Raw genomic sequence first — 26,768 nt, 5'->3', positions numbered from 1 at the left:
AATGGCCTTTTATATTTGCACAGGTCCACCTGGCCCAGATGGACACCAAGGCCCCAGAGGTACTTTCTTTCCATGGCGTACATAATTAATTAATTAATGGATGGATGGATGGATGGATGGATGGATGGATGGATGGATGGATGGATGGATGGATGGATGGATGGATGGATGGATGGATGGATGGATGGATGGATGGATGGATGGATGGATGGATGGAATAGATTTGGACATGAATGTACAATAAACAGATACCTGTTACATGGCTCCTCCACATGATCTCTGCATGTCAATTTTCATACTATTCAGGAAAATAAGGTAATAGATCAGAGCTGGGTAGAGACAGTCTATATGGTAATTACAGTATGAAAGAGATACAGATTATGCTAAGCGGTGTATCTGAGATATAGTTCTAGCATAATTTTCATGATTGTTATGCATTTTACATTGTACTCTTACAGCTTGGTTTCTACAAAATTTTATAGTCCTTCACCTGGTGTAATTTGAATATAGGATTGGTTTTTTAATTGCTGTTGTGCGTTTGAAATCTTCCATACTAATCTCACTTCTTAATTCTTACTTACAGTACAGTTCCATTGATTGGGATGGTTCTGGATTTATTAATGATAACCATCACTCTACTAATGATAGTCCATATGTGTTTATTACTTTATAGGAGAGCAAGGTCTTATGGGAATACCAGGCCCACGAGGCCCACCTGGACTTTCAGGAGATGCAGGACAGCCAGGTATTACAAAATGAACCAATACACCTATTGTTTAAGGGAATTATATCTTTCTAGAAAAGGCTCCTGTTTCCATCATGAGATTCCCCCGTTACTACTGAAATTTTGTAGACTACATCTGAGAAAACCCCCACTAGTTGGACAAATGAGATACCAACTCTTAGTTAGAAACTGATGAAATTATTTTTAGACTACAATTCCCAGAATTCCCCATCTATCATGGCCACTCATGAGCACCACAGTTATCAGCTAAAAATGTTTTTACTCTGTCAGCCAATGGCTTGTTGACTGAAAGCAAAATTCATGGTAATATGTACAGTAATAAAGTGTTGCCCTGTCTGGTTGCAGAAGACAATTCCTAACCAACTCACATATTTTTCATTCTTTCCTCCAGGTCTCACAGGACCACAAGGGCCACCAGGTAATCCATGGGCAGGAGGACTAAAAATGTTTACGAAACAAAACAGACACTTAAATGCTGAGTTTGGCTGGAACAATAATAGCAATTCATTTTGTACCTTGCTAAGAGGATGCAGGTTACTAGGTCCTAAGCACAGTAGGTGTAGTCACATTTCAGCTGGCATCAGAGTATAGGCAAGGTAGATAAGAAACTTCAAACTTCTTATGTGCCATCAAGTCACCTCCAGTTTATGGAGATCCTATGACTGAGCAATCTCCAAAATGTCCTCTCCTGAGCAGCTCTTCTCAGCTCTTGCAGACTGAAGTCTTGACTTTCAGAAGTCAATCCATCTCATATTTGGTCTTCCTGTTTTCCAGCTGTCTTCCGTTTTTCCTAGCATTATTGTCTTTCCAGATAAACTTCCCTTCTCATGATGTGCCCAAAGTATGCATGCAAAGACTCAAAATAATGCTGTCCAAACTCCTGTCTATTCTGTGGTTAATTTTCCTATCAGTGAGAACATGCATGTTATTGGTAATATAAATAGAACACAATATAATGGATATTTTTGCTGTACATCCTATAGTTGTAAGGGACGGGGGGGGGGGGACAAAGGAACTGTATGCCTTATATCCAAGCCTATGCAGGTTTACTCAGAAATTAAGTCCCAGTGAACTTATTTTTCAGTGAATGTGCTTACATTTGCAAAGACTAGGAAGTGCTTACTGATAACTGAACAATAGAGACTTGCCATGTATTGAGTGTAATCTCATGATGACATGGTCACAGATACCATCTTCTGCCTAGGAAAATACAGAAAAGTGATGAGTTTGGTCACTGCATGTTTAGCATATTAGTAAAAAATAAGCTAGTGTGTCTCTATGCCAAATGATGCACACAAAGTTGAATTGAAATCCTTGAGCTTCTGCACATTGTGTTCCTCGTGTTGGAGGACTGATGAGAGTGGTAGGTGCAAACTGAAAGGAGGGAACTGCAGTCAGGACTAGAAACAGAGAAACATTTAAGAAATACAAGTTGCTTTTTTGTTGCCGTGGAAGTTATGGAGGAGGCATAAGGTATAGTCTGTAAGAGGTGCATTGTTTCCAGAGAGAGGCTGTACTCGGAACATGAGCTTTGTGTCCATAGCTCATGCATATGACCACAGTTCCTGGAACCTACAGGTAGGGCTAGGAAAATCCCAGCAGACGTTCTGCAATACTATTGCCATTCTATGTTGACAGTATTGGGCTAGGTAAATATCCTGCACTTATCCAATGGCCTGTCTCAGTACCAAATGTATCTTTACTATTCTTACAGTGTTTTCCCAGCAACATGATCTGTTTTGTTATTCATGGTTCCAGAATTAGATATGTAAAAGAAGTTGTGGCTTACATTCTAAAGATGATACACACATTTCTCCTTTTAACATGGTTTCACAATTACACTTTTTTGGAACTTGAGGAAGCACTCCATATAGAAACAGATTTTTTGGAACCTGTAGTTTGCTTCTGCGTGTACAGCAGCTTCCTATGTAATGAAAGATGTCTGGATATATGATCGTATTGATTCCATTTAATAAAACTGTGACACACAAGTTCATGCTATGATTATTAGTATTCGTTTTGAATTGTCATTTTAACTCTGTCCAGGACTCCCAGGCAATCCAGGACGACCAGGACCAAAAGGTGAGTCTGGATACTTATTAGATTTTTATGGGCAAGTGTGCAATAGCAATGGGGAGAAGTAATACATGCCCCCTACACAAACATGCAAACACACTGCACAGAGGGCTTGCAGAGTGAGCTGGGCTTTTGTGTGAGTTTCTATTCGAGCAGATGCTTCGTCTGTGTCAATTTTTCTGGTCATTTGCCTCTGTGTGTGTGTGTGTGTGTGTGTCTGTGTCTGTGTCTGTGTGTGTGTCTCTGTGTGTGTTTGTGTCTGTCTGTCTGTCTGTTTGTGTTGTGTCTGTCAGTAAGTCTCTCTGTCTGTGTGTGTTGGGCTGCAGGAAAGCCTCATGTAATTTTTTCTATCTATCATGTTGAACTAGCATTATGCCAGATTGTACAAAATAAAAATAAGACCAGAGCATCAATGGCTATGGCTGTGAGAGGTAGCCAGAGTGAGGGTGGGCAAGTGAAGGATAAAGTCATAAATGCAATCATTCAATAAGCCTATTGACCAATATACAGCATAGTTTTTTAACGGATTAAAAGTTTTCGCAAGAAGCCTCGTGGCGCAGTGGTTAAAACGCTGTATTGCAGCTAAAACTGTGCTCACGACCTGGGGTTCAAATCCCAGGTAGCCGGCTCAAGGTTGACTCAGTCTTCTATCCTTCCGAGGTTGGTAAAATGAGTACCCAGCTTGCTGGGGGGGGGGCAATGTGTAGCCTGTATAATTAAATTGTAAACCGCCCGGAGAGTGCTTGTAGCGCTATGGGGCGATATATAAGTCCAAAAAAAAAAAAAAAAAAAAAAAAAGAAGACACATATACCCTGATCCAAAATCACATGGCTACCACATGATTTTAAAGTGACGTCAAAAAAGCAAAGCAATAGTGTGCTGCTTATATACCGCCCCATAGTGCTTCAAGCATTCTCTGGGCAGTTTACAAGTTAATTATGCAGGCTACACATTTCCCCCACCCCACCCCCAGCGAGCTGGGTACTCATTTTACCGACCTTGGAAGGATAGAAGGCTGAGTCAACCTTGAGCCGGCTACCTGGGATTGAACCCCAGGTCGTGAGCACAGTTTTGGCTGCAGTACAGCGATTTAACCACTGCGCCACGAGTTCCAGATTCATTTTGTGATGTAATCACACCCTCAGACACATGAGCAATATGAAGGACTAGTAAGAGTGATCCTTCAAAGCCCTTCTTTTCAAAATACATTGGATTCTGAGAATTCTATCTCAATCACCCTGTTAATAGTTTTTTATTTGTCATATTTTTGCCTACTGCTTATCCAAAGTCAGAGCTCCCACAGTCTATGTTCCATCAGTTTACAATCTGGAGCATATTATACAAAAGGGGAAAAGACTGAGAGGAAGGAGAGGACAAAAATGCTCTAGCAATAGATTATTGGCTACAGAGTTCAGTAAATAGTAACGTTCCACAGGCTATACAGCTGTGATAAGAATAGTCATCCTTTTGGCAAAGAATCGAACAGCCTAAAGATCCAATGACATCGCAAACACTGCCCACAATGCAACAGTCTGTTAACTGAAGACCTATCGACCTCTTTTTCTATAGGTGAACCTGGAGCACCAGGCCGGGTTACTACTTCAGGTAGGTATTGTAGAAATAGAAGAAATCTTGCACCCAAGATCATTCTTAACACCATGTTGCACCTTGTCGTGACTTAATTTATGATTTTTTTTTCTCCCTTTGTGCTTCAGACGGTGGATCAGCCGTTGCTCTTCCTGGACCTCCTGGACCCCCAGGAGCAATAGGACCTGCAGGCCCACCTGGTGTCCCAGGTGGGAGCCTCCTTTTATTATTTAATATTTTTTTACTTGCTGTATCAGTGATATTTTTCAGGGATTGACTGATTGTGGTGAAGTGTTTTAAGTTATTGACCTGGCTTCTGCTCTTAAGCTGCTACCCAGCATTTATTTTCTGACTGTTGGAGCATACGACAGATAAGTGATGGTACACCAATAGTCCATGTAAAAAAAGATCCTTGGACTTTGGCCCAAATTATATATTATAGATAGTTCACTGTATATTACAGATAGTAGCAGAAACCCATTTTGTGTTTTAGAGGACTAATTCAGGCACATCTTGACTGAGCAATCTTATTTGTAAACTAAAGCCTGTGATTTTCTCCCGATGACCAATCACAGAACAGTGTAAGCTAATTTGCAAACTATGGAAAGCATGACAAATTCCTGCTGAAAAAAAATTAAATGTTCTCAGCATTTAAGGAATTTTTCTCCTAATGATGTCTAATAACATACAGTTTGTCCAACATTCAATGACTGGTTGTTTAAACGAAGGCATTTAATCTGTTCCTTTCTAGAGATGATTTTCAAAGGGTAGATAAGTTCACCCTTTCTTTGTAAATCAAACTTATGTATTGTTGACTTTGGTTCCCTCTGTTCTCTTTATGAATTGGAAGAGAATATGTACAAGCTGAGGTGTTCCAGAAGCCAGGGGTATTTTAGTAGAAGTATGAAGAAGAAAAAGAAATGTCAGAAAGTACAAATCCTTTGTTCACAGCCTACCTGACCTGAGTATTGTATTGCTTGCCAATACCTACCAAAATCTCTGAAATATCATTCATCCTACATATTATTTGATGTTTTCAGTTCTTCCTCTTGAATGTGGAAAGCAGTTGCTTTGTCTGTTAAGAAAGGTGACTCAATTTTGTTTTATCCAGGTCCCATTGGCCCAGCTGGTCTTCCTGGAGCACAAGGTAATATATTCAGTGCAACCCTGGTGTTTGTTTTATTTCCTTTACTTCTTTGCTCAGTAATTCTGTTCAGTCATTCAGTCTCCTGGTAGGCTAAATGCATGAAGAAGGAGAGTGAACTAGCCTTGCCTCTTTGATGTGAAGAGACAGAAGTGGGGAGACGTGTCAATCCATGGAGGTTCTCCATGCAAACCAGAATCTTGGTTTCCCCATGACCTGGCTTACATAAAGAGTCCACCCAAATGCTGAAGAGCTAAATAGGGCTGCTCTATATCTAATATTCTGAGGTCAAGACTGGGCTAGCTTCTGCCAGCACTGAGTGAGAACACTGAAGGGATGAGAATACTGTATGTGCTATCTCTGATCCCCTACCAGAGATAGCACAGTTGGAACAAGAAGAGACAGTGAAGAAAGAAAGGCATTTGAAAGGGGTGGAAACTTATGGGGAACCTCCTCAGAATATATGGGGATGTCCAGGGGTTAGATTAGGCCTGTGGGCCTATGGCGTCCCTTCTTTGCTCTATCATATCCCCTTGTGTTGCTTTGTTCTCTGTGCTCTGTGTCAGGTCCTTCAATCCCTTTGTTCCCAACTTGATGATTTGGCCTCGCCGGGATTCCGCCTGACTTGGTTAGCGCTCCTGTCAATGCCCTGTTGGATGGCTGGTATTCCGCCATCACCAGGGTGGTCAACATGATCACACCATAAACGCCCTCTCCACTGCCAAGCCCGACCAGCTCCCTGGTTTAACCAGCAGCTGAAGGCCATGAAGCATAAGCGGAGAAGGCTAGAGAGCATCTGGAGAAGGGCCCTCATAGAAACTAATTTCAAAATGGCCAGGATCGCATCTAAACTTTACCTAGCTAGGGTAAAGGTTGCTAGAAGAGCATTCTTCACTAACCTGATAAGCGAAGCTCACAACCAGCAGGCAGAACTTTTCCATATAGTACACGAACTATCCAGAGCTGGCCACAGTGATAGGCCTCCCTCTAGTATCTCCTGTGACCAATTTGTGGCCTTTTCAAAATCTAAATTGGAGGCCATCAGATGGGACCTTGATCTCTTTTTACAGACAGTAGATTAAGCTGAGATGTACAGTGCATTGTCTTCCTTCATGTCTCAGCAACATCTGCAGTGTGTTGTTTAGAAGAGTGGTCCCCAACCTTGGGCCTCCATATGTTCTTGGACTTCAACATCCAGAAATCCTGGCCAGCAGAGGTGGTGGTAAAGGCTTCTGGGAGTTGTAGTCCAAGAACATCTGGAGGCCCAAGGTTGGGGACCACTGCTTTAGAATACAAAAGGACTCTCTGAAGCCTTCTCTTGGCCTACCCAGGGAATTTTACCTTGCCCTCTCTCCCCAATTTGTGAACACTTTTCTTTCATATAGTTGAGCTGCTGAGCTGCTGACAGTTTTACTGATTCTGTCAAAATATTTTTTATGTTACTCTTTTCCTGTTGCCCTCCCTAATGTTCATAGGGTGATTATTGAGTCTGCCAGAAACAAAATCAGCCACAACTTTATTGGTCACAGCTGGTCTACTCCTGGCCCAGCACAGGAAATGGATTCAAAGATCAGCTGACATCCCCCATTAAGATCTCTAGTGGTACCAGAAGAAAAATTCCATAAGGTGCACAATGTAGAACCATCGACTCATCAAACTAAAGAGAAAGGAAGGGGATAGGTGACAATCAGGCTGCATTCACTGTACTTACTTATTCTCTCAATTAGAGGTAAAACCTCTCTCAACAGGTCTGCTAGGGACTTCCCACACTTGGGGTGGTTATGCTTGTCCCCCAGCAGGGAGAGGGACAAGAGCCCCATACTTATTGCAGAGACCCCCAGGTGAATAGCCACACACTGATAAGATGGCAGCATCCTCCACTATACCTCTCCATGCTCCCAGTTGCAGCTTAGTCTAAGATAAATTCCGGATCCATGCCTCACATTAGGTGCAAGTCAGAACACTTCAAATTTTCAGGCAGGACTTCTACTATTAAGAGTCTCCAATCATAATATTTTAGATGATGTGCTGTTTTTTTCTTGTTTATGGCAAACCTGTGTTAATGATTTCAATTGTATTTCAACATACTGAATTCTACTTTAATGTTTTTAATTTGTTGTATTTTAATCTTCTGTTCTTTTTTAACTGTATTGTAAGCCACTTGGAAACCCAGTTCTGGGAGAAAGGCAGCATATAAATGAATAATAAGTACAAATTTTGACCAGAATATTGGATTTGTGTCATGTGTATTAAATAATCAACCATCTTGGTTCTTTTTAAGGAGAAAAGTAGGATAAAAATATTTTCAATAAATAATATTTCCCTTTTTAAATCCTGATATAGGTCCTCGTGGTGAGAGAGGGCCCCCAGGTGAATCCATCATTGTGGAAACCAGTAGACAAGATGTTGCTTCTCTTGGAGGTAGAGTGATATTACTCTTGTAGGGTTATATTTTCAAAGCCAACTCTAATACTACTTACAATTTGAGAAAAATAATAGTCAGAATCTCATTGGTTAGTTGTTCCAGCATAAGTGCAATGGTATAAACTCCTGTGGTGAATCACCATCAGCTAAGTCAGCCCTTATATCCCTCATCTCGTGCCAGTTGGTGCACAACTCATTCACTATTGGCTGTTCATTTCTGCAGATTGCATTAATGTCCTTAACACTAGTACTGTATAGCTAACTGACAGGATTCTGGTTATTGTCTTCAGAATTTAAAATGTGACTCCAGGAATGCCATAATGGTTGAGAATTGGACTTTCTCCACCCTTCTCCTTATGAGCATCACTTAGAACAAAACTGACCTCTGTCTCATCCCCAATAGAACACCTTGGAAAAATCTTAAGGTGAAGGTTATCCACACTTTTCCTACTAGCTTTCAATTTCTGAGATAGATTTGATTGGGAGGGAAAAGTTACATCAAACTTGTAGGACCAGATTTACCTCTTGTACATTTTGGAAGGTAAAACATTGCTTTATTTCATTTATCTAGTTTTATGCAAAATCAAGTCAAACTGAATAATTACATATAAGTATAAAATAAGAAGCTGGCTGGATAGCTTGGTAAGTTAGATATCTGGCAGTGGAACCAGAGGCTGGGAGTTTGATTCCTCACTGTGCCTCCCTGTAGAATAGCCAGCGTCTCAAAATAAGAGGGTGTCAATCCACTTCTGAGTACTCTGTCCCTAGAAAACCCTGAAAAGGTTTGCCATAAGTCAGAATTGACTTCAGCATGTAATTAATTATAACAAGATGAGATGCTTTCATCTGGAGTCACTGGTTTGGTTTGGACCTTAAACTAATTCATACATTGATTTACTTGTGGACAGAATTTCCTTCTTAGCCCATTGCTTTACAGAGCATAATTTTATTTATTCATTTAATTTCTCATTTGGCTCAGGATAATTTTTTCTCACATACTTATATGAAAAAGAAAAGAAAAGAAAAAGTTAAATTTCAGAAATCCATATGGTATCATAAAGTACCAAATAATAACAGATTCAATCCTTCCAGTCTAAATTAAGTTTTTTTTCCAAAAGTGGCCTCAGTGCCTCATCTTGAAGGAGCCATTCCCACTCTTGAAGAGCAATGTATACCCCTCTGGAACCAGCAGGTCTTCCTTTCTCTGCAGGTGCAATAAGTTATAGAGAGCAAGGACTGGGCAAATAGGTAACTGGTTGAACCTGGTCAAGTAGCTTGTCAGCTTCTTTTAGCCATGAAGCTGAGTCATCCAGCAATATCTGGTTGAGTGTACCTTGCATGCCCAGTGGTGCAGTGGTAAAATTGGAAGTACAGATGCTCATTGTGATTATTGCCTTCAGATGTCTTGCAAACATGTCACCGTTCAGAATTCAGAAGACCATGAATCATTCCAGAAAGTTCTCCTAAATGACACTAAGAGGACTCAGTGATGCTGAAGAAAAGTTGTTCATTTGCTTCCATCACTGCCAATGAGTAAGAGCTCAAATTAGCTCTTATCTTTGCTCATTGGGATTTAATATGCATTTTCTCCCACTTTCATTTGGTTCATTTCCTAATTCGCTTCAGCACTCGCAGCTCAGATATAAACTAAGAAAGAATTGGCTCTGCAAAGTGGGAGACGTCTCCTAGAGCTATAGTATGCACTTGCTAGTTTAATTCTGAGCTGTGGCCAGATGGGACTTTAAGGAATCACATCAACTAGTAAAGTGGTTCCTTAAAGCTGACATTATCTCATGAAGTTTGACCCTCTGCCTGAGCTGGAAATGATGTGATACTTAAAATTTAAGCCTGCCAGAAATTACTTGTTCTTCTTCTTTGACTTCTCCATCACCTACTTGATTCTAAGAAAACATGTGCTTGTTCAGCTTCTGACCCACTTTCACCCTTCAACCTCAACCTCTGCCCCAAAATTCATCCTTCAATCATCTTCATGAGGTGACACTCAAAACATTTTGTTGGGAGTGCTGATGCAATGTACAAGGAGGACGAGAATCAGTTCTAAACAATTATTTATATCTACTGTATCAGTGCAGCCATTTTCATTTGATTTGCAAATGATTTAAGCATTTCTTTTGAAAGCTGCCTTTTTTCCGAAAATAACCTATTTTTTTCCTAAGCTTTTTAAATGTTCAGTTTCTATCTTGATAATATGGTTAGGCAACAGTTGTTGCCGGTAGATTTTAAACAAATATTTCTGTTTACCATTTTTGTTTAGCAAGCATGGGTGGACTCCCAGGACCTCCGGGACCCCCAGGACCTCCAGGACTACCAGGTAGCTATGTAGTAACTTTAATATACTAACTTATGGGGAGTAATTCTCTTTATATGATTTAAGACCTTCTTCTTCACTAAACACGGAATGTACTGTTTCTTCCCTTTGTTAGTGTATACAACCACATAAACCTTTTCAAACTGAGAGGTAATAAGGAGGAATAACGAATTTTTTAAAAAAACAGAAATGATGATGACAGATTTCAACTAATGCTGAGCATAATGACACTAATTATCACTCTGAAATCTAGCTATGGGGATTGCAATTAACCTTAAAAGTAAGTGCCATCCTCAGGAACGTCTCAGGGATCTTCTGATGCTGGAGAAAATTAGTGTAACCTTAAAACAGGATTCTGGCTTATGTTTTGTTCTCCTGCATTAAATCTACAAAGACTGTGTCACTACCTCTAGCCATGCATCAATCCAGATGTCATCTCAGCTGTTTGAAGGTTCTCCTAAATTATTTTCACTGATTCCTAAGCATAACCTTGTATCCAGGGTGAATTCAAGGAAGAGTATAGAGGGCTGTGTTAAGATTGCAAAGAAGAATATTTGATGAAATATCAATATGTATTCTCTGCTATGCATTAAAACTGGCAGTGCATGGTATATGTTTTAAAGAATGTCACAGATTAAGGAAATAACACAAATACGAAGAAATTAACTTCAGTCTGAAATCAAATTACTGGAATTCAAACATTAAGATGGTTGGTCAGCTATCATCTATGAGTTTTATCTAGAGAGCAAATTTGAACTATAAACTCTGGAAATTAATAAAATGCCTGGTAACTTTCAGTACCTCTCCCAACATTTTTATGAATTTGGAAACAAGAATTTGAAAAGTAAGTAGATTCTATCCAAAAAAAGAGCAAAATATTCAGCATTTTTAAGAAAATGGGCAAAATAATGAAAATTTCAAAATTAATCAACAAAAATTTTCAAATCAGTATATTCTTCATCAAATCTCAATGACTAATCAGATCTTAGATAAAACCAATTTTGAGAAATTCTCTCAGGGGCACAGATACTTTTAAAATGAACTTCATATAAAGAAATTCCAATATGTAATAAACACCTTGTGAAGGTACAGATAATTGAATTTTTTACAATACATTTGACAAGAAATAATTTTGATTTTAATATATCTTTTGCATTAGATTATAAAAGCTGGCTTGATTTGGGGGATCTAGGGTAAAGATCCTCTGGATGTAGACATAGTATCCTATGGATATAGATTGATGAGAGTGATCAATCAGGAAGTTACATTTACTGGAATTGGCCAAATATTATACTAACAATGATCAAGATAGTATAGTATAGTATAGTATAGTATAGTATAGTATAGTATAGTATAGTATAGTATAGTATAGTATAGTATAGTATAGTATAGTATAGTATAGTAGGATAGGATAGGATAGGATAGGATAGGATAGGATAGGATAGTAGTCTTTGACATGCCAGAGGATTTTGATAGCCTCAGGTGGAATTACTTATGGAACACACACAAGAGGCTAAGATAAAGTGTAGTGGCTGCTCTTGTCAGTGGGTCCCCTTATTTTTATATTTTTATTTTTATTTGAAGGGTGGCCTACAAATAAAACAAACAAACAAATTTAATGGTTGTTCTGGGTTTTTCGGGCTCTTTGGCTGTGTTCTGAAGGTTGTTCTTCCTAACGTTTCACCAGTCTATGTGGCCGGCATCTTCAGAGGAAGCAACCTGTGCTCTGGTGTAGTTGGCTTGGGAGTGCAGTATTTATGGCTTTTGTCTTTTTCTGTAGATGGGTGACTAGTGTGTATTGTTGTGGGCGTATTGTTGTGCTAAGGATGGGTGTCATTAGCTGGTCTTTTGTGTAGTGATCACCTGTCCTTGTGGCTGGGTAGAGTCCATTGACCTTTTGCACATTGTATTTTTGAGAGCTGGGAGCCAAGTTTTGTTGAACTTCATACTTTCCTCTCTTTTGTTGAAACTGTGCTGGTGCTTGTGGATTTCAATGGCTTCCCTGTGCAATCTGATGTAATGATTGCTGGTGTTGTCCAGTATTTCAGTATTTTGAAATAGAATGTCATGTCCAGTTTGTTTCAGGGCATGTTCAGCTACTGCAGATTTTTCTGGTTGTTTTAGTCTGGAGTGTCTCTCATGTTCTTTGATTCTGGTGTGGATGCTTTGTTTTGTGGTTCCAATATATACCTGGCCACAACTGCAAGGTATCCGGTATACTCCTGTGGTGGTGAGGGGGTCCCTTCTGTCCTTTGCTGACCATAACATTTGTTGTATTTTTGTGGTGGGCTTGAATACTGTTTGTAGGTTGTGTTTTTTCAAAAGTTTCCCCATGCGGTCCGTAACCCCTTTGATGTATGGCAGAAATACTTTATTTGTGGGTGGCTGTTTTTCTTCTTCAGTTCGATGTTGTTTTCTTGATTTGATGGCTCTTGTGATTTCATTTTTGGAGTAGCCATTTGCCTGTAGGGCCCAATTCAGATGGTTGAGTTTAGTGCTGAGAAACTGAGCTTCACAGTTCCGATTTGCACGGTCTACCAGTGTTTTAATTATGCCTCTTTTTTGCTGTGGGTGGTGGTTGGAGTTTTTGTGTAGGTACCAATCTGTGTGGGTGGGTTTTCTGTAGACCTTGTGTCCCAGTCGGAGGTCAGTTTTGCATAGGACCATGACATCTAAGAACGGGAGCTGGCCCTCTATTTCTTTTTCCATGGTGAATTGTATATTTGGGTGGATCACCTCTTCTGAATGACAGTTTTTCAAGTATTTGAAAAATGCTATCATATCTCCCCTGAGTCTTATTTTCTCAAAATACATGCCCAGTTCTTTTGTAATTAATTAATTAAGTTTTCTCTCCCTCCCTCCACTATCCATTGTTTTTAAAAGTAATAAAATATGGTCAGCACCAAATCTGAACAAGATACAACAAATCTGAACATTTAAAGCCTTTAAATATTGGGAAAGGCACCAAGCAGGGCTGCCCAACGTCTTCCACCTTGTTGATCTGTATCAATGGATCTCTCTCTCTCTCTCTGTGCAGTCTGAGTATCCCCAGACCACGTATTCTTATTTTTATGCCAGAATTCATAACCATAATTCCCCCCCCCCCCAATTTTCCAGGTGCTTCTGTTGAAGGCCCACGAGGACCTCGTGGTCCACCAGGTAAGAGACTTTTGTGTAGTTTTAAGAGTGTGTTTCTTTGTGACTTGCCTAGACTGCCCTATAATTTTTTTTGGGGGGGGGATTACCTTAATTCACAGAATTCATTTACCAGCCATCACTGTAGTAGAGTGAAAATACAAATTGATCACCCTGTGTAATATACAGACTTGATTTGATTTTACTTTGTAACTGACAGGTTCAAGAACCAGATGTCAGAATAAGTAAAAGAGGGCAAAGCATTCTGTTCTTTCTATTCATAATATGAGGAACATAACAAATAGTTCTATAAGGAACAGTCTGCCTATGGTGATGAATTCTTTTTGTAATTTAATCAAAATGAACCTCTTCCCTAGGAGAATACAAGGTCTGTGAGTACAAGGTCTGCAGCGACAATGCTGATTAATAGAGCTGGAAGGCATCTAGACTTAAGATCAGTTAATCCCAGCTAAAGTAGACCAATTCGATCAATGGAACTTAAATTATGTATTGACTTTTGAAGTCACTGTTGATTCAGTGGGTCTGCTTTAGTTGGGATTAGCAGCTGGACTTAGTCTCCAATGCCCTTCCTGGCCATCTATCTGCCAGCATACGTATCCCACAACCCATTCAATCACAGTGTACTGTAGTCACAGAGCAAGGACTCATGAACTGAAGTAGACCAATAATGTGAAAACTGAGGGAACAGATCCTGTAACCTAGCTCTACCTATGTGCATTCCTATGAAGGCATTTTCTTGGGTGTTTCTTCATACAGTCCTATGTATATTAAGCATGCTCTTGTTTCTATTGCTTAGGAGAAAGCGTGCAAGGCCCTCCAGGCCCACCAGGCCCACCAGGGAGACCAGGCTCCTTTGTTCCAACATCTGGTAAGTGCTTTCATTTGATTTGTAATTCCATGTTCAGATTTTGTATCCAAGCTTCAAATGGAGGGAGATATTTCATAAGGTGAATGCTTTGGCAAAACAACATGCCGATGTTATGTTACATAAAGCCCATGATTCTACCCATGTTTGTATGAACATCTCTGATACTTTTTTTCTCCTCCTTCTCCTCCAATACAGAAACTTTCTTTGCTGGTCCGCCTGGCCCTCCTGGTCCTCCAGGTCCAAAGGGAGATCAAGGTGAGTTACTTGAAATCCTGTCATGCGGATTGCTGATACCATGTAGTGTGTAGCAGACCTGATCAATAGCTTGGCAGATGAGGGAGAGTGAAAGAGGAGGATGTAGATGAAATAAAGATGTAAAAAAAACATATACATCATCATCCATGATTAAGAGTGTGGCTCCACAGCAGAAAAAATGTGAATGGATCTGCTGTGAAGTTTTACCTGGGAAGTCAGGTTTACTGTATCTGGGTGAATTCACTTCAGCCAACCACACAGGCATCTAGAGACTGGGAAGGAAATCATCTTTGTTTGCAGCTTGTTTGCAGCTTGAATCCTCTCCTCCTCATATCTGGTGCCTGGATCTCCTTCCTTCCTTCCTTCCTTCCTTCCTTCCTTCCTTCCTTCCTTCCTTTTGTTGGCTAGCTGCCCCAGTGCTAGATTATTGAGCCTTTATAGAAGTAAGAAAGGAAGGAAGGAAGAGAATAGAAAGTAAAGATGAAAACAAACCCAAGACCACATTTGGGGAGGAGAGGATTCAAATGACAGCTGCTTTCCCCACTGCCCTTCCACTCTCGTCACTGATGGAGCTGGCTGGAAAGGTTTCAGATACAGCAGCTGCAAAAACCTTCTATATAGGCTTAAGCGATTGCACCATCTGAATTGATGCAAAGGCATTCAATTCCACAACAGGAAAGGGCCCAGTGACAGAGGAAAAAGCGATGGATTGGGGAGGGGAAAGTCTGGTCTAATCCACAGTGGCTTTTATGTAATGGTCAACAGAAGAAGAAAAAAGACAGAGATCGGACCTATTCCAATCCAGAAACATTTCCCACATTGTAATGTCAATATAGCCACACCCTAAATGAATGTAATCTTGCATTTCTCTGAAGGCATTAAAATATCTAAGTTACTTCGTGTTGTTATTCAGGTAGTGACACAGCAGGAAACAAACAGAAGCAGCAAATCTTGAATGCTAAATTTTAGCTAGGGCTGAGCTACTACAGTGTTTTTCAGTCATTATTCTGTTAATCTGCAGTAGTTTCCAGAATGACTTCTTACAGGGCTGCACTTGAGGAGCTTATACAACTTTTTCTGCTGGAGAGAAAACTTTCCTCCTTTCTTCAGAAGCAGTTATAATATCTATCAGCAGCATGAGGCAGACTCACAACACAGACAAGAGTCTCTGCTTGTTTGACAGAAACAGATTCTAATACAGATGCAGCATTGCAGGAAGACTTCCGAATATGCATAATGCAAGGTTAATGCATAGTATTGAGTCAGGATGTGTGGTAAAATATAAACAAGGCGTTTTCTGTACTCAAACCATTTTACAGTTTACCATTGACCACAAAGAAAAAAAATAACATTGTTGACATCGCACAAAGTTAGGAAAAGCTAGCTTTTGGGATTTTGACTTCCAGAATCTATTCAACATGCTGACCGGGGGATTCTGGAAGTTGCAGCTTATCCAGCACATCTACCAGTAAAGGTGCTTTTTTTTAGCCTGCTCCTCTAGCCAGAGGGGGGAGCACCCAAGGTGTTCCTGTTCTCCATCCTCACAGATACTACAGATCTAATTGCTTTTCTTTTCTTCAGGTCTACCTGGTCCACGAGGATTCACAGGTAACAATAATGATTCTTTCCCCCCACTATGGGAATCAGGAGCATTTGATGTATTGAAGTAAATTAAATCATATGACTTGTCATGTTTCCTACAGGTGAACCAGGTCAGCCAGGTCTTCCAGGAATTTCTGCAGGTAAGTCGACATGCATTCCTTTCCTTCCTGGGTCTTTCCACGACTATCCATGCCTATTCAGAATGCCCTTTGATTTGAAAGGGGCTTATTATGAGGTGAAGTGTTACAGGCCTGTAACCCTATAAATGCAGTTTGTAAAGCTAGGTTGGTTAATGCCAGGACAATCTGGCCAATTCTGATTCTTGTAAAAGTGGGCTGTTATTGTATGGCATGTGTTTCAAATGTGTGTATGTTGTGTATGCAGTTTCCATCATTTGCTTTGTATACATCATCTTAGGTGTACTTAATAAAACAGTATTCATTTATAGTAATAGTACCCTCTGATTCATTTTCAGTTACCTCTCATTCTTTTGCTGTATCTACTAGCAGGTGCTGGCGTTGCTGTACAAGGACCACCTGGGCTTCCTGGCCCACCAGGACCCAAAGGAGACAAAGGTGTGTGAGCAAGAGCTGTTTTTTGCATGTCTTGATGGTGAGAAGCTATGTGTTTCTGTAATTCTGGGATCAAATCTGCCACATATGACCAAAATATGTTTCTCTTATTTCCTTTAGGTGATGCTGGTGTACCAGGAGCCCCTGGCATTCCTGGTGGAGGTAAGAGAATCCTACTGAAAGTGCATTAAAAATTGTACATTTGAGTACAGTAGGGTCTTGACTTGAGAACTTAATCCGTATTGGAAGGCGGTTCTCAAGTCAAAAAGTTCTCAGGTCAAATCTGCATTTCCCATAGGAATGCATTGAAAACCATTTGATCCGTATCTGCTCTTTTCCGTCCATAGAAACTAATGGGAAGCTGCTATTCTGCCTTCGACCACTAGAGGGGGATATTTTGTTTCTTTTTTTTTCTTAGGTCAAGAAAGGTTCAGGGAAGGCAGGGAAAATACAGTCCAGGCAGTACAGTACCAGGCAGTCTGAAGACTGTCTCCCAATCCACTCTCTAAACGCTGGAAGGAGTGAGGAAGCAGACAGGCACCCTTTTCACTGGCCAACAGTTAACTGAAAGTTCAAATTTTGCACTTTCCCTGCCTCCCACGTGGTCTTTTTTCAGTTCTTAACTCAAATCTAAATATGTAAGTCAAGTCAATATTTTCCTAAGAGAGTGGTTCTTAAGTCAAAATGTTCTTAACTCAAGCCGTTCTTAAGTCAAGACCCCACTGTATGACTATAAACTGGGGAAGACAGTGTGTGGTCCTCCAGATGTTGTTTGACTGCCCCAACTAGCATAGCCAAAGATAAGGGATGATGGGTGGCTGCAGCTGAACAACATTGGGAGGGGGACACATGTTGTGAGCCTCCTTCATTGGCAAACAAATTAAAAGCTTGGCATTTACTAGGTTGAAGCATATAAACACTGCTCTATACAATTCTTGTCAGGGAAGGCTGTCCGTTAAATTGAAACACACACCCCCACAGTTAGTCATTGTTAGTTATTGTTTACATGCTATATTTTCCAGAATTTGAATACAACAGCACAAAAGCTATAATAAATAACTTTTATGGTGTAACTGCCACTAGCAGTTCCATGGAAAAGAATCTCGCAAGAGGTTAAACAGGAAGAATTTCAAGTTGTTCAATTTGTTGGTGGATATTATTTGCACAGAGTGGCTGCAGATAGAAGAATACAAAAACTCCAGAATATGCCGGTCAGAAGACTCTCGCACTCTGTCAATACATTGTACTTATTTAAAAGGATTTTTGTCTCATCAAATTTGCTCTGGTGGTAATCACATTCATTTTACTTGTGCAGCTGGATCAAGAAGTGTTCAGGGCCCTCCTGGTCCTCCAGGCCCACCAGGCCCACCAGGGCAAGGGATGAGTTCAAGGCGAGAGATTGAACAGTATGTCTCGGAGTACCTTCAGAGTAAGTACACAGAAGTGCCTCTGTTGGCCTTGCTTTGCTTTCACAGGATTGTGCATTTTTCACCCTTTAAGCCATGGGTGGACAAAGTGCTGTCACTAAGCCCATTTCAAATCCATCCCCAATACCTGATTTAAGTTTTTTCAAAATCCAAAGTAAGTTCACTTTTGTTTTAGGGGGAAAAAGAGGAATTTGGGGTGGTGGTGGTCTAAAACAGTCGTTTGGTGTGCAAAATGGCCAGAATGGCTGATTGTAGTCCTTACAGTTTCTGGGACTGCAATTGTGTGACCCTCCCCCAGTGCAGGTGGTTGGGCAGGGGAGCTGAAAATTCTGGGTATGACATGGAGCAGCCCCCAATTTCCCCCAAAAGGTGTCCATCCTTGCATGATAGGGTTCATATTTTAGAACAGTATCCCTCGCCCACTTAAAAGCCTCCCGGTCATGCAATAAAGTCAGAGAATGACCCTGCTAAGAGCTTGGTTGCACAAGGGGGGGGGTGGAACACACTGCTTTTGAATCAGGTTTAGCATGCTTGAAATCAATGTTTAAAAGTCTGATCACATGACACGCAAGGAAGAGCAGATTTATTTATTTATTTATTTTGGTCTGAGAAGCGTGGTTTTGGTTGAAAAATGAGATATTTTACTTGGCTGCAATAAGGTTGTTTATGTTAAATCACTTGTGAACTCTATGTCAGGCTATATAAAATAAGCCAATAAAATGGAATCTGAATGTTACAGACATAAACATAGAGATCATGTACAAAGTGTCAGCAGGTGTGCCTGGCAAGGAAACTAGAATACACGTCTTAAAGGTTAAGATTCTGTGATGTCTCTGAGAACTGATTGGACAGTGAAAGTATATATAAGACTGTACTGTATAATGATTTTCTCTCTTTTGGTTAACGTATATGGTTGTGGACTGCAATGCTGCTGTTGCTGTATACAGTATATTTGTAAATAGACTTAGTTGGTAGAAGTATTGTCTCTGCCTAATTTACTTGACTTGCTCAGACTGGAACAAGGAGCTTTTGCAACAGACGCTGATGAAATTGTGCCACTCTGACATTCTATTTATCTTTATTCGTTTTGGCATATGTGAATGCCTCAGTCAGTGTAAACTGTGTCCATGGGGTTTGTCAAGTAATGGATGCCAGGATCATACGTTCTGGGCTGCAGCAGGGGGCAAGATATCCTCTTTCAAAAGCCTAGAAGCTGCAGGTCTTGTCAATTTCTCTAGATAGTTTCCCTTTGCCACTCACTTGTGTGTCTTTCCTTTCACCAGCTCTGCTGGGGATTCTGTCACTTCCTCTCTTTTTCATCCTGTGTCTGTCTGTCTGTCTCTGTGCATGTATTGGGCTGCTAGGAAACCTCTGTTTAAATGTTTTTTCTTTGTAATACTGAACTAGCTTTATACCAGATTGCAAGAAATCAAAAAATATTTAAAATAACTACAGCAGCAGTGGCGGTAAGAGACAGACAGTGTGAGGGCAGGTGGGCACAGGATAAAGCCTCAAATGCAATCATTCTAAAAGTCGATGTAGCCCCCCTGACTGATATGTTATTGTTGTTTAGTAGTTACGTCGTGTCCTACGCTTCGTGACCCCATGGGCCAGAGAATGCCAGGCCCTCCTGTCTTCCACTGCCTCCCGGAGTTTGGTCAAAGTCATGTTGGTAGCTTCGGTGACGCTGTCCGACCATCTCATCCTCTGTCATCCCCTTCTCTTTCCTTCACACTTTCCCAACATCAGGGTCTTTTCCAGAGAGTCTTCTCTTCTCATGAGATGGCCAAAGTACTTGAGCCTCAGCTTCAGGATCTGTCCTTCCAGTTACTGATATACAACACCATTTAAAAACAGATTAAAACTTTGACCAATAGGTTGCACAGACCAAGCCCCCCCCCAAAAAAAACCCTATGTATCTACCACATGACTTAAAACCCCATAACCATCTCCTAATTCATTTTCATAGTATAAGCGCACCCTAAGTCTCTTCATAATCAATTTCTGCTTCTCAGGAATGCTGTCGTCCTTTCAAACAGGAAACGGCATTCAGGCAGTTGACCCCATAGTTGCATTCTCAGGTTGCACAGTACATATTTATGGCTCCTCAGTTACCATCTCTTTCTTGGCAATCTGTTGACTGGCTCTTAGTTGCCTTACACAAATTCAAAGCCACAGCCCTGTTCTCCCAGGCTTGGCATGCCTGGTCCTCCTCTGAACATGTGAAACAAAGAAAAGAGTTGCTCTCAGGTTTCTCTCTTAAAGCATGGCCCTCTTTTCTTTTTAAATTAGTGATCCGTTCTTGCTTGGGCTGCCAGGATCTTTCCTTGTAAGGTTTTCTACATTTCCTTATGTACTGGGATGCCTGTGTAACTCCAAATAAAATACAGAAGACTAAATTACACTTTTTAGATAACTAATTTATCCATTATTTAAATTGACAAATTATATTAAGTATATCAAGTATATTTTCACAAGTAAGAAATAAATGGTTTTGTCTATTTGGCACTTTTTTTTTCAATGCTCACCATAGAATTTGTTCTATTGTTAATTCTATATTACCTTTATTATTCAAGACAGAGCCATATCTGAATGCTTCCTTGCATTCATGGACAACAACATATGAGCATGTTTGGAAGTGTCATGTTAGACAACAAATAACTAGTGATTTTGCACCACTGAAAAGCAGCTCTGGCTGCTTTTTTTAATATCTTTGTTTCTTTTGATTTTAGCTGTGAGGCTTGATTTTTGGAGTCCATTCACCCAGCCTCAGGTTTTAGCCCTGAAATTTTGGAGCCTGGGTTTTACATTTTGTTCTCACAGTTTCAAGAAGTACTCTTTTCTGTCTCATTACCTTACACACTGCTACTACTGGAATTCACATCCAGACCTTTAAGGGTTGGTTATCTGTCACCCACACATAGCACCTGCATTCGTTGCTGATGGGTCTGTGTGAAATGTTTGCCTAGATCTTGGGATTCAACCCTGAAAACTCAGGGAATGAGATGTTGCTAACCTGGCACCCCTAAAAGGTAAAGGTAAAGGTTCCCCTTGACAATTTTTGTCCAGTCGTGTCCGACTCTAGGGGGTGGCGCTCATCCCGCTCTTCAAGCCATAGAGCCAGCGTTTTGCCCGAAGACAATCTTTCCATGGTCACATGGCCAGTGCGACTTAGACTGGCACCCCTACTTATTGCAAACTACCCATGCACAAGCATGGAAAAGCAGCAGCATTTAAGCATGGGGGGGTGAACATACACCCTGGCAGCCCAGTATAGTCTGTTATACTGAGTAGTAGCCGGATGGCCAGGATGTTGGGCATTTCTAATTTACCCCATCCCTAAGATGCTCTTAATTACAAGTGCTGGTGTCACTCACATTTGCAAAGGTGTCACATAGCAGCTATGGAATAAAAATAAAAAAGATAAAGGTTCCCCTTAACATTTAGTCCAGTTGTGTCCAACTCTAGGGTGCGGTGCTCATCCCTCTCTCCAAGCCGTAGAGCCAGCGTTTGGCCAGTGTGACTAGTGTTCTATTACCTTCCCATCGAGATGGTACCTATTTATCTACTCGCATTTACATGCTTTCGAACTGCTAGGTTGGCAGGAGCTGGGACAAGCGATGGGAGCTCACTCCACCGCGTGGATTCGATCTTACAACTGCTGGTCTTCTGACCTTGCATCACACAGGCTTCTGCGGTTTAGCCTGCAGCGCCACCGCATCCCTAGGGAATAAAAATACCTACCTAATAAAGACAGTCTTTCCCAAATTGAAACCCTACAGGTGTGTTAGACTCCAATCCTCACCATCCCCGATCAGCATGGCCAACATATCCAACTGGGGAAAGACTGGGTGAATTAATTGCAATATGATTCTTGGCTTAACAAGGGAGTGAAGCTAGGCCAGCCTTCCTCAATGTGGTACCCTCCAGATGTTTTGCACTACAATTCCCATCAGCCAATTATCTGGGGTGAGAGAAGCCGTGCACCAGCAATATTCAACAAGGTTGCAGACTCTATGCTGGCGAAAGCTGACTTAGATTTATATCCTATGTAAACTAAGCACTGAACAAATAGGACACTCTGGATTCCAAAGTTTTCCTTGAGAGCTTCCAAGTGGCAATAGAATGTTATCAAAACTTTTTTTATTTCACTGGTTGACACAGTAGAGTTACAGAAGAGAAGGAAAAAATCATGAAATAACAACAGTCGTCCATTTCTGTAGAGATTTAACTTCTTACTCCTCTGCTTGATTAGGTGACAGTATTGGGCGTTATCTAATTGGACCACAAGGCCCACCTGGTCCTCCAGGATCTCCTGGAATCACCATTGGGATTGAATCTTTGGATTATGATGAGTTGGCCCGCCGTGTTATGAACTACATATCCAGTAAGTACAGGCTCCCTTTCCTTTCGCATTCCAGGCTTCCTTTTTTACAGTTAAGTTTTGATATTTACTCATGGGACCATAGTTTAAGGGGAAATAGAACATAAGTATTTCCTTTTGTGAGAAGCATGTCTATTTCTGAGCATTTCCACTGTGAAGGGCCTTTACCTTTCACTATTCAATTTTTATGTGTTAGAGGTTTACTCAGGGATGGGTCTTCAGCTTAAAAATTCCCATTTTATGGTGGTCCCATTCTTTACCAGGCAAATGTTTTTGGTTGCTTGTATATGTTTTGTTGGCATGTGTGTGTCAAGGTATCCAAAACCAAGTTTGTATTGCCTGGTCTCATAATTCTGAAAAATATAGATGTGTGCCAATAATACATAGTATGGGATAGGTATTGTAGACATCAGACTTCAGGGGTGTGTTTTCTGTTTTGTTACCAAATCCTTAGGAACTACCAATTAGAGTAAAATAAAAAAAACAATTATTTAGGACACATACATCCTTTACAGAATTAAGACATTTAGTGCCTCTGCACATATGCCTTATGATTAGAACAAAGCTTTCAACCAAAACACCACTTCTGTTTTTCTTCCCCAGGTCTTTTCATTTTAGAAACCCAATTGAAAGTGGGGGGGGGGGAGTCTTGTCAGCCAGCTGAGAGTCAGAAACACTTGTAGATCTCTTGCACAGCACCTGGAGATATAGCAGTAGGTTCTGGTCTACCTTCTCCCTACCCTTGTACTATGGAATCATACCACTGAGTGGAGTAATAGACCTTTTATGGTAGATGTTAGGAGTTGGTTGCCAAAGAAAGAACATCCCAATGCCACTGATCGACTGTTTATGCAGAACTACCAGTGTTTTCACAAAGTGGACAGTGGGGATGGGGGTCTTGAGTCATGGGACTCGCTGTGAAGTCAGCATGAAGTTGCACTGGTGACTTGGTTCATACACAACTCTGTTTTTTCTTCTTCAATGACTGGGACTCAACTCGTGACTTGGAACCCACCCACCCTCTCTCTTTTTTCTTGGAAAAAAAGAGCTTTTAATAGGGATTTAGACTTGGGACTCAGGCCCAAAGAGTCTTGCCAACATCCCTGGTAGGCTGTTTTAATGTGATTGTTTAATGTATTAATATATTGTGATGTCATGTTTTTAAGCAACATGCCTCCAGAAGCAACCAATTACTTATTTTCTTATACTGGGGATTTTCCTATTGGGCTTCAGTTGCTTGGGTTATGTGATATGTTTCTGACTATTGTCTTCCTTCTAGCTTCAGGTTCCTCATTTGGGATATCTTCCTCTTCTATATCCTCAACTGCATTTACTTATGACAATCTTCTTGCCATGTTGCAGAGTAAGTAGATACTGCCCAAAGATGGAGTGGTATGCAAGACTCTCCTACTCAGGGAGATAGGAATTTTAAGTGTCTCTATAGTGGGGATAGGAAATGGATGGCTTATGGCCCCTTTCTTAGGGCTTTTTTAAGCCTCCCAATCCTCAAAACACACTGCCAGATTTTGGTAGTGAATCACCCTGGGAAATTTTGATAGCAAACTACAAAAAAGAGAGAAAAGGAGAAAAGATAGGAGATGCCCAGTGGGTAAAAACATATTAAGGTTATAAACTTTCTCTTGACTTGCTTTAAATGACTACGTTTTGTGTTCTGAACAAGAGGGAACAATGGGGTAATCATTGCAGTTCTCAGCTCTATTTGGCCATGGCTGTATCCTGGGTGGTAGCAACCATATCTCATAACTAGAAAATACATTGCGGTTGATACATACTGTTATATAAACAGTCATGTGAAATAGAAAGTACACCCTCTTTGAATTCTATGGTTTTACATATCAGGACATAATAAAAATAATCTAATCCTTAGCAGGTCTGAAAATTAGGTAAATACAACCTCTGATGAACAACAACACATGACATACTACACCATGTCATGATTTATTTAACAGAAATAAAGCCAAAATGGAGAAGCCATGTGTGAAAAAACAAGTGCACCCTGACTGCTTCCATGGGAATTAAGAGGCTAAGTAGCAGCCAGGTGCTGCTAACTATACAGTATGCCTTTGAGTAACTGATCATCAGCAAGGGAGATTTCCTCTATAAAAGTCAAAGTTTTAGTAGTTTGCTGGTCTGGAGCATTCAAGTGTGTGTCAACACAATGCCAAGGAGGAACCACATCAGCAATAATCATAGAGAAGCAATTGTTGGTGCCCAACAATCTGGGAAAAGTTATAAGGCCATTTCCAAACAATTTAAAGTCCATCATTCTGCAATGAGGAAAATATTCAAGACAGTTGCCAATCTCCCAGGAGTGGATGTCCAAGCAAATTCACCCCACGGTCAGACCATCTAATGCGCAGAGAAACTGCTAAAACCCCAAGAGCTACACCTTAGATTCCACAGGCCTCAGTTAACATGTAAAATGTTAACGCTCATGACAGTGCAATTAGAAAAAGACTGAAGAAGTATGGTTTGTTTGGAAGGGTTACCTGGAGAAAGCCTCTTCTCTTTAAAAAGAATGACAGCATGGCTTAGGTTTGCAAAATTGCATCTGAACAAACCACAAGACTTCTGGAACAATGCCCTTTGGACAGACAAGACCGAAGTGGAGATGTGTGGCCACAGTGCATAATGCCACATTTGGCAAAAACCAAACGCAGCATGTCAGCACAAACACCTCATACCAACTGTCAATCATGGTGGTGGAGGCGTGATGTTTTGGGCTTGTTTTGCATCCCCAGGACCTGGACACCTTGCAGTCAACCATGAATTCCTCTGTAGACTAAAGTATTCTAGAGTCAATTGTGAGGCCATCTTTCCAACAGCTAAAGTTTGGCTGGTATTGGGTCATGCAACAAGGACAATGATCCCAAGCATACCAGCAGATATGTAACACAATGTCTGAAAAAGAAAAGTATCAACTTGTTGCAATGGCCCAGTCAAAGTCCAGAGTTCAACCTGATTGGAATGTTGTGGCAGGACCTTAGGAGAGTTGTGCATAAACAAATGCCCGCAAACCTCAATGAAGAAATGTTATAAAGAAGACTGGACCAAAATTCCTCTACAATGATGTGAGAGACTGATAGTTATACAGAAAACAATTACTTTCGAGTTGTTGCTGCTAAAGGTGATTCTACAAGATACTGAATACAGTGGACCCTCGACTTACAGATGGCTGGACTTACAGACTTTTTAAGTTACAGACTTCTCTGGCTGCAAAATTTAGGTTCGACTTGCAGCCTGAGAATCGACCTGCAGACCAGAAAAAAACAAAAATGGAACAAAAATGGAACAAAAACAGACGGTTATGGATTAATCGGTTTTCAATGCATTGTAGGTCAATGGAGACTCGACCTACAGACTTTTCAGCCTGCAGCCACTGTTCCAATACAGATTAATTCCGTAAGTAGAGGGTCCACTGTAGTAAGATGTACTTAGTTTTTCACATATGGCTTCTCCATTTTAGCTTTATTTTTGTAAAATAAATCATGACACATAAGATGTCATGTGTTGTTATTCATCTGAAATTGTATTTACCTAATTTTCAGACCAGCTAAGGACCAGAAGATTTGTATTGTATACTGACTGATATGTAAAACCACAGAATTCAAAAAGGATGTACTTTCTTTTCACATGACTGCATGTGGCTCATTCTCTTCTACTAAAATAAATCTGTTGGAAATATGAAACTGGAAGAAGCTGCCTCATGCAATAGAGATTGTATCTTTATTGCTTTACTTGGTGCCAACTAGATGGCTTGTAAGTACTGTACAGCATCCTAGAGTGAGTGGAGAAAGCATTTTCATAAATTAAAAATGATAACACTGGTTTCTACAGAAGTAATGGCCAGAAACACCAGTGCTGATTCTAGCCATTATTTCTGTTGTACCTCTGGAAAAAACAACAAAGCATAAATGTCAAATATAATGTTTTTTAAACGTTTTTTTAATCATTTCTCAGGAGAGGATGTCCGGGCATATCTCACTGGACCCCAAGGTCCCCCAGGACCCCCTGGGCCACCTGGACTGGGAGGAGATGGTTTATCTGTATCACTGGACTATGATGAATTGACAAGAAGGGTGATCAACTATATGACAAGTACTTGTTCTTTTTTATGACTAGTCATTTCATTATGCATAGCTGTTTGTTGATTGATTTGCCCAATGAAGTACCATGA

General features: G+C 40.6%; 1 protein-coding gene across 4 annotated transcripts in view; it reads left to right on the top strand.

Moving 5' to 3' along the window:
• Positions 1 to 26,768, top strand: part of COL17A1 (collagen type XVII alpha 1 chain) — an 89,787-nt gene that overhangs the window by 49,856 nt on the left and 13,163 nt on the right. For 3 of the 4 annotated variants that reach the window (XM_072995584.2, XM_072995587.2, XM_072995583.2), the window contains 20 exons: positions 24 to 59; positions 674 to 745; positions 1,137 to 1,163; positions 2,792 to 2,827; positions 4,392 to 4,427; positions 4,538 to 4,618; positions 5,521 to 5,556; positions 7,897 to 7,974; positions 10,253 to 10,309; positions 13,424 to 13,465; positions 14,259 to 14,330; positions 14,526 to 14,585; positions 16,167 to 16,193; positions 16,289 to 16,327; positions 16,694 to 16,762; positions 16,880 to 16,921; positions 18,075 to 18,188; positions 22,442 to 22,573; positions 23,850 to 23,933; positions 26,552 to 26,689. In XM_072995584.2, the coding sequence (XP_072851685.2) occupies positions 24 to 59; positions 674 to 745; positions 1,137 to 1,163; positions 2,792 to 2,827; positions 4,392 to 4,427; positions 4,538 to 4,618; positions 5,521 to 5,556; positions 7,897 to 7,974; positions 10,253 to 10,309; positions 13,424 to 13,465; positions 14,259 to 14,330; positions 14,526 to 14,585; positions 16,167 to 16,193; positions 16,289 to 16,327; positions 16,694 to 16,762; positions 16,880 to 16,921; positions 18,075 to 18,188; positions 22,442 to 22,573; positions 23,850 to 23,933; positions 26,552 to 26,689 (1,278 nt within the window). The remainder of the gene's footprint in view (positions 1 to 23; positions 60 to 673; positions 746 to 1,136; positions 1,164 to 2,791; positions 2,828 to 4,391; positions 4,428 to 4,537; positions 4,619 to 5,520; positions 5,557 to 7,896; positions 7,975 to 10,252; positions 10,310 to 13,423; positions 13,466 to 14,258; positions 14,331 to 14,525; positions 14,586 to 16,166; positions 16,194 to 16,288; positions 16,328 to 16,693; positions 16,763 to 16,879; positions 16,922 to 18,074; positions 18,189 to 22,441; positions 22,574 to 23,849; positions 23,934 to 26,551; positions 26,690 to 26,768) is intronic. The other variant, XM_072995585.2, reaches the window with a different exon arrangement.

The sequence above is a fragment of the Pogona vitticeps genome, chromosome 3 (genome assembly GCF_051106095.1).
Source record: "Pogona vitticeps strain Pit_001003342236 chromosome 3, PviZW2.1, whole genome shotgun sequence".
Classification (NCBI taxonomy): domain Eukaryota; kingdom Metazoa; phylum Chordata; class Lepidosauria; order Squamata; family Agamidae; genus Pogona; species Pogona vitticeps.
The sequence above is the reverse complement of the archived record's forward strand: the minus strand, read 5'-3'. Positions and strand labels throughout refer to the sequence as shown.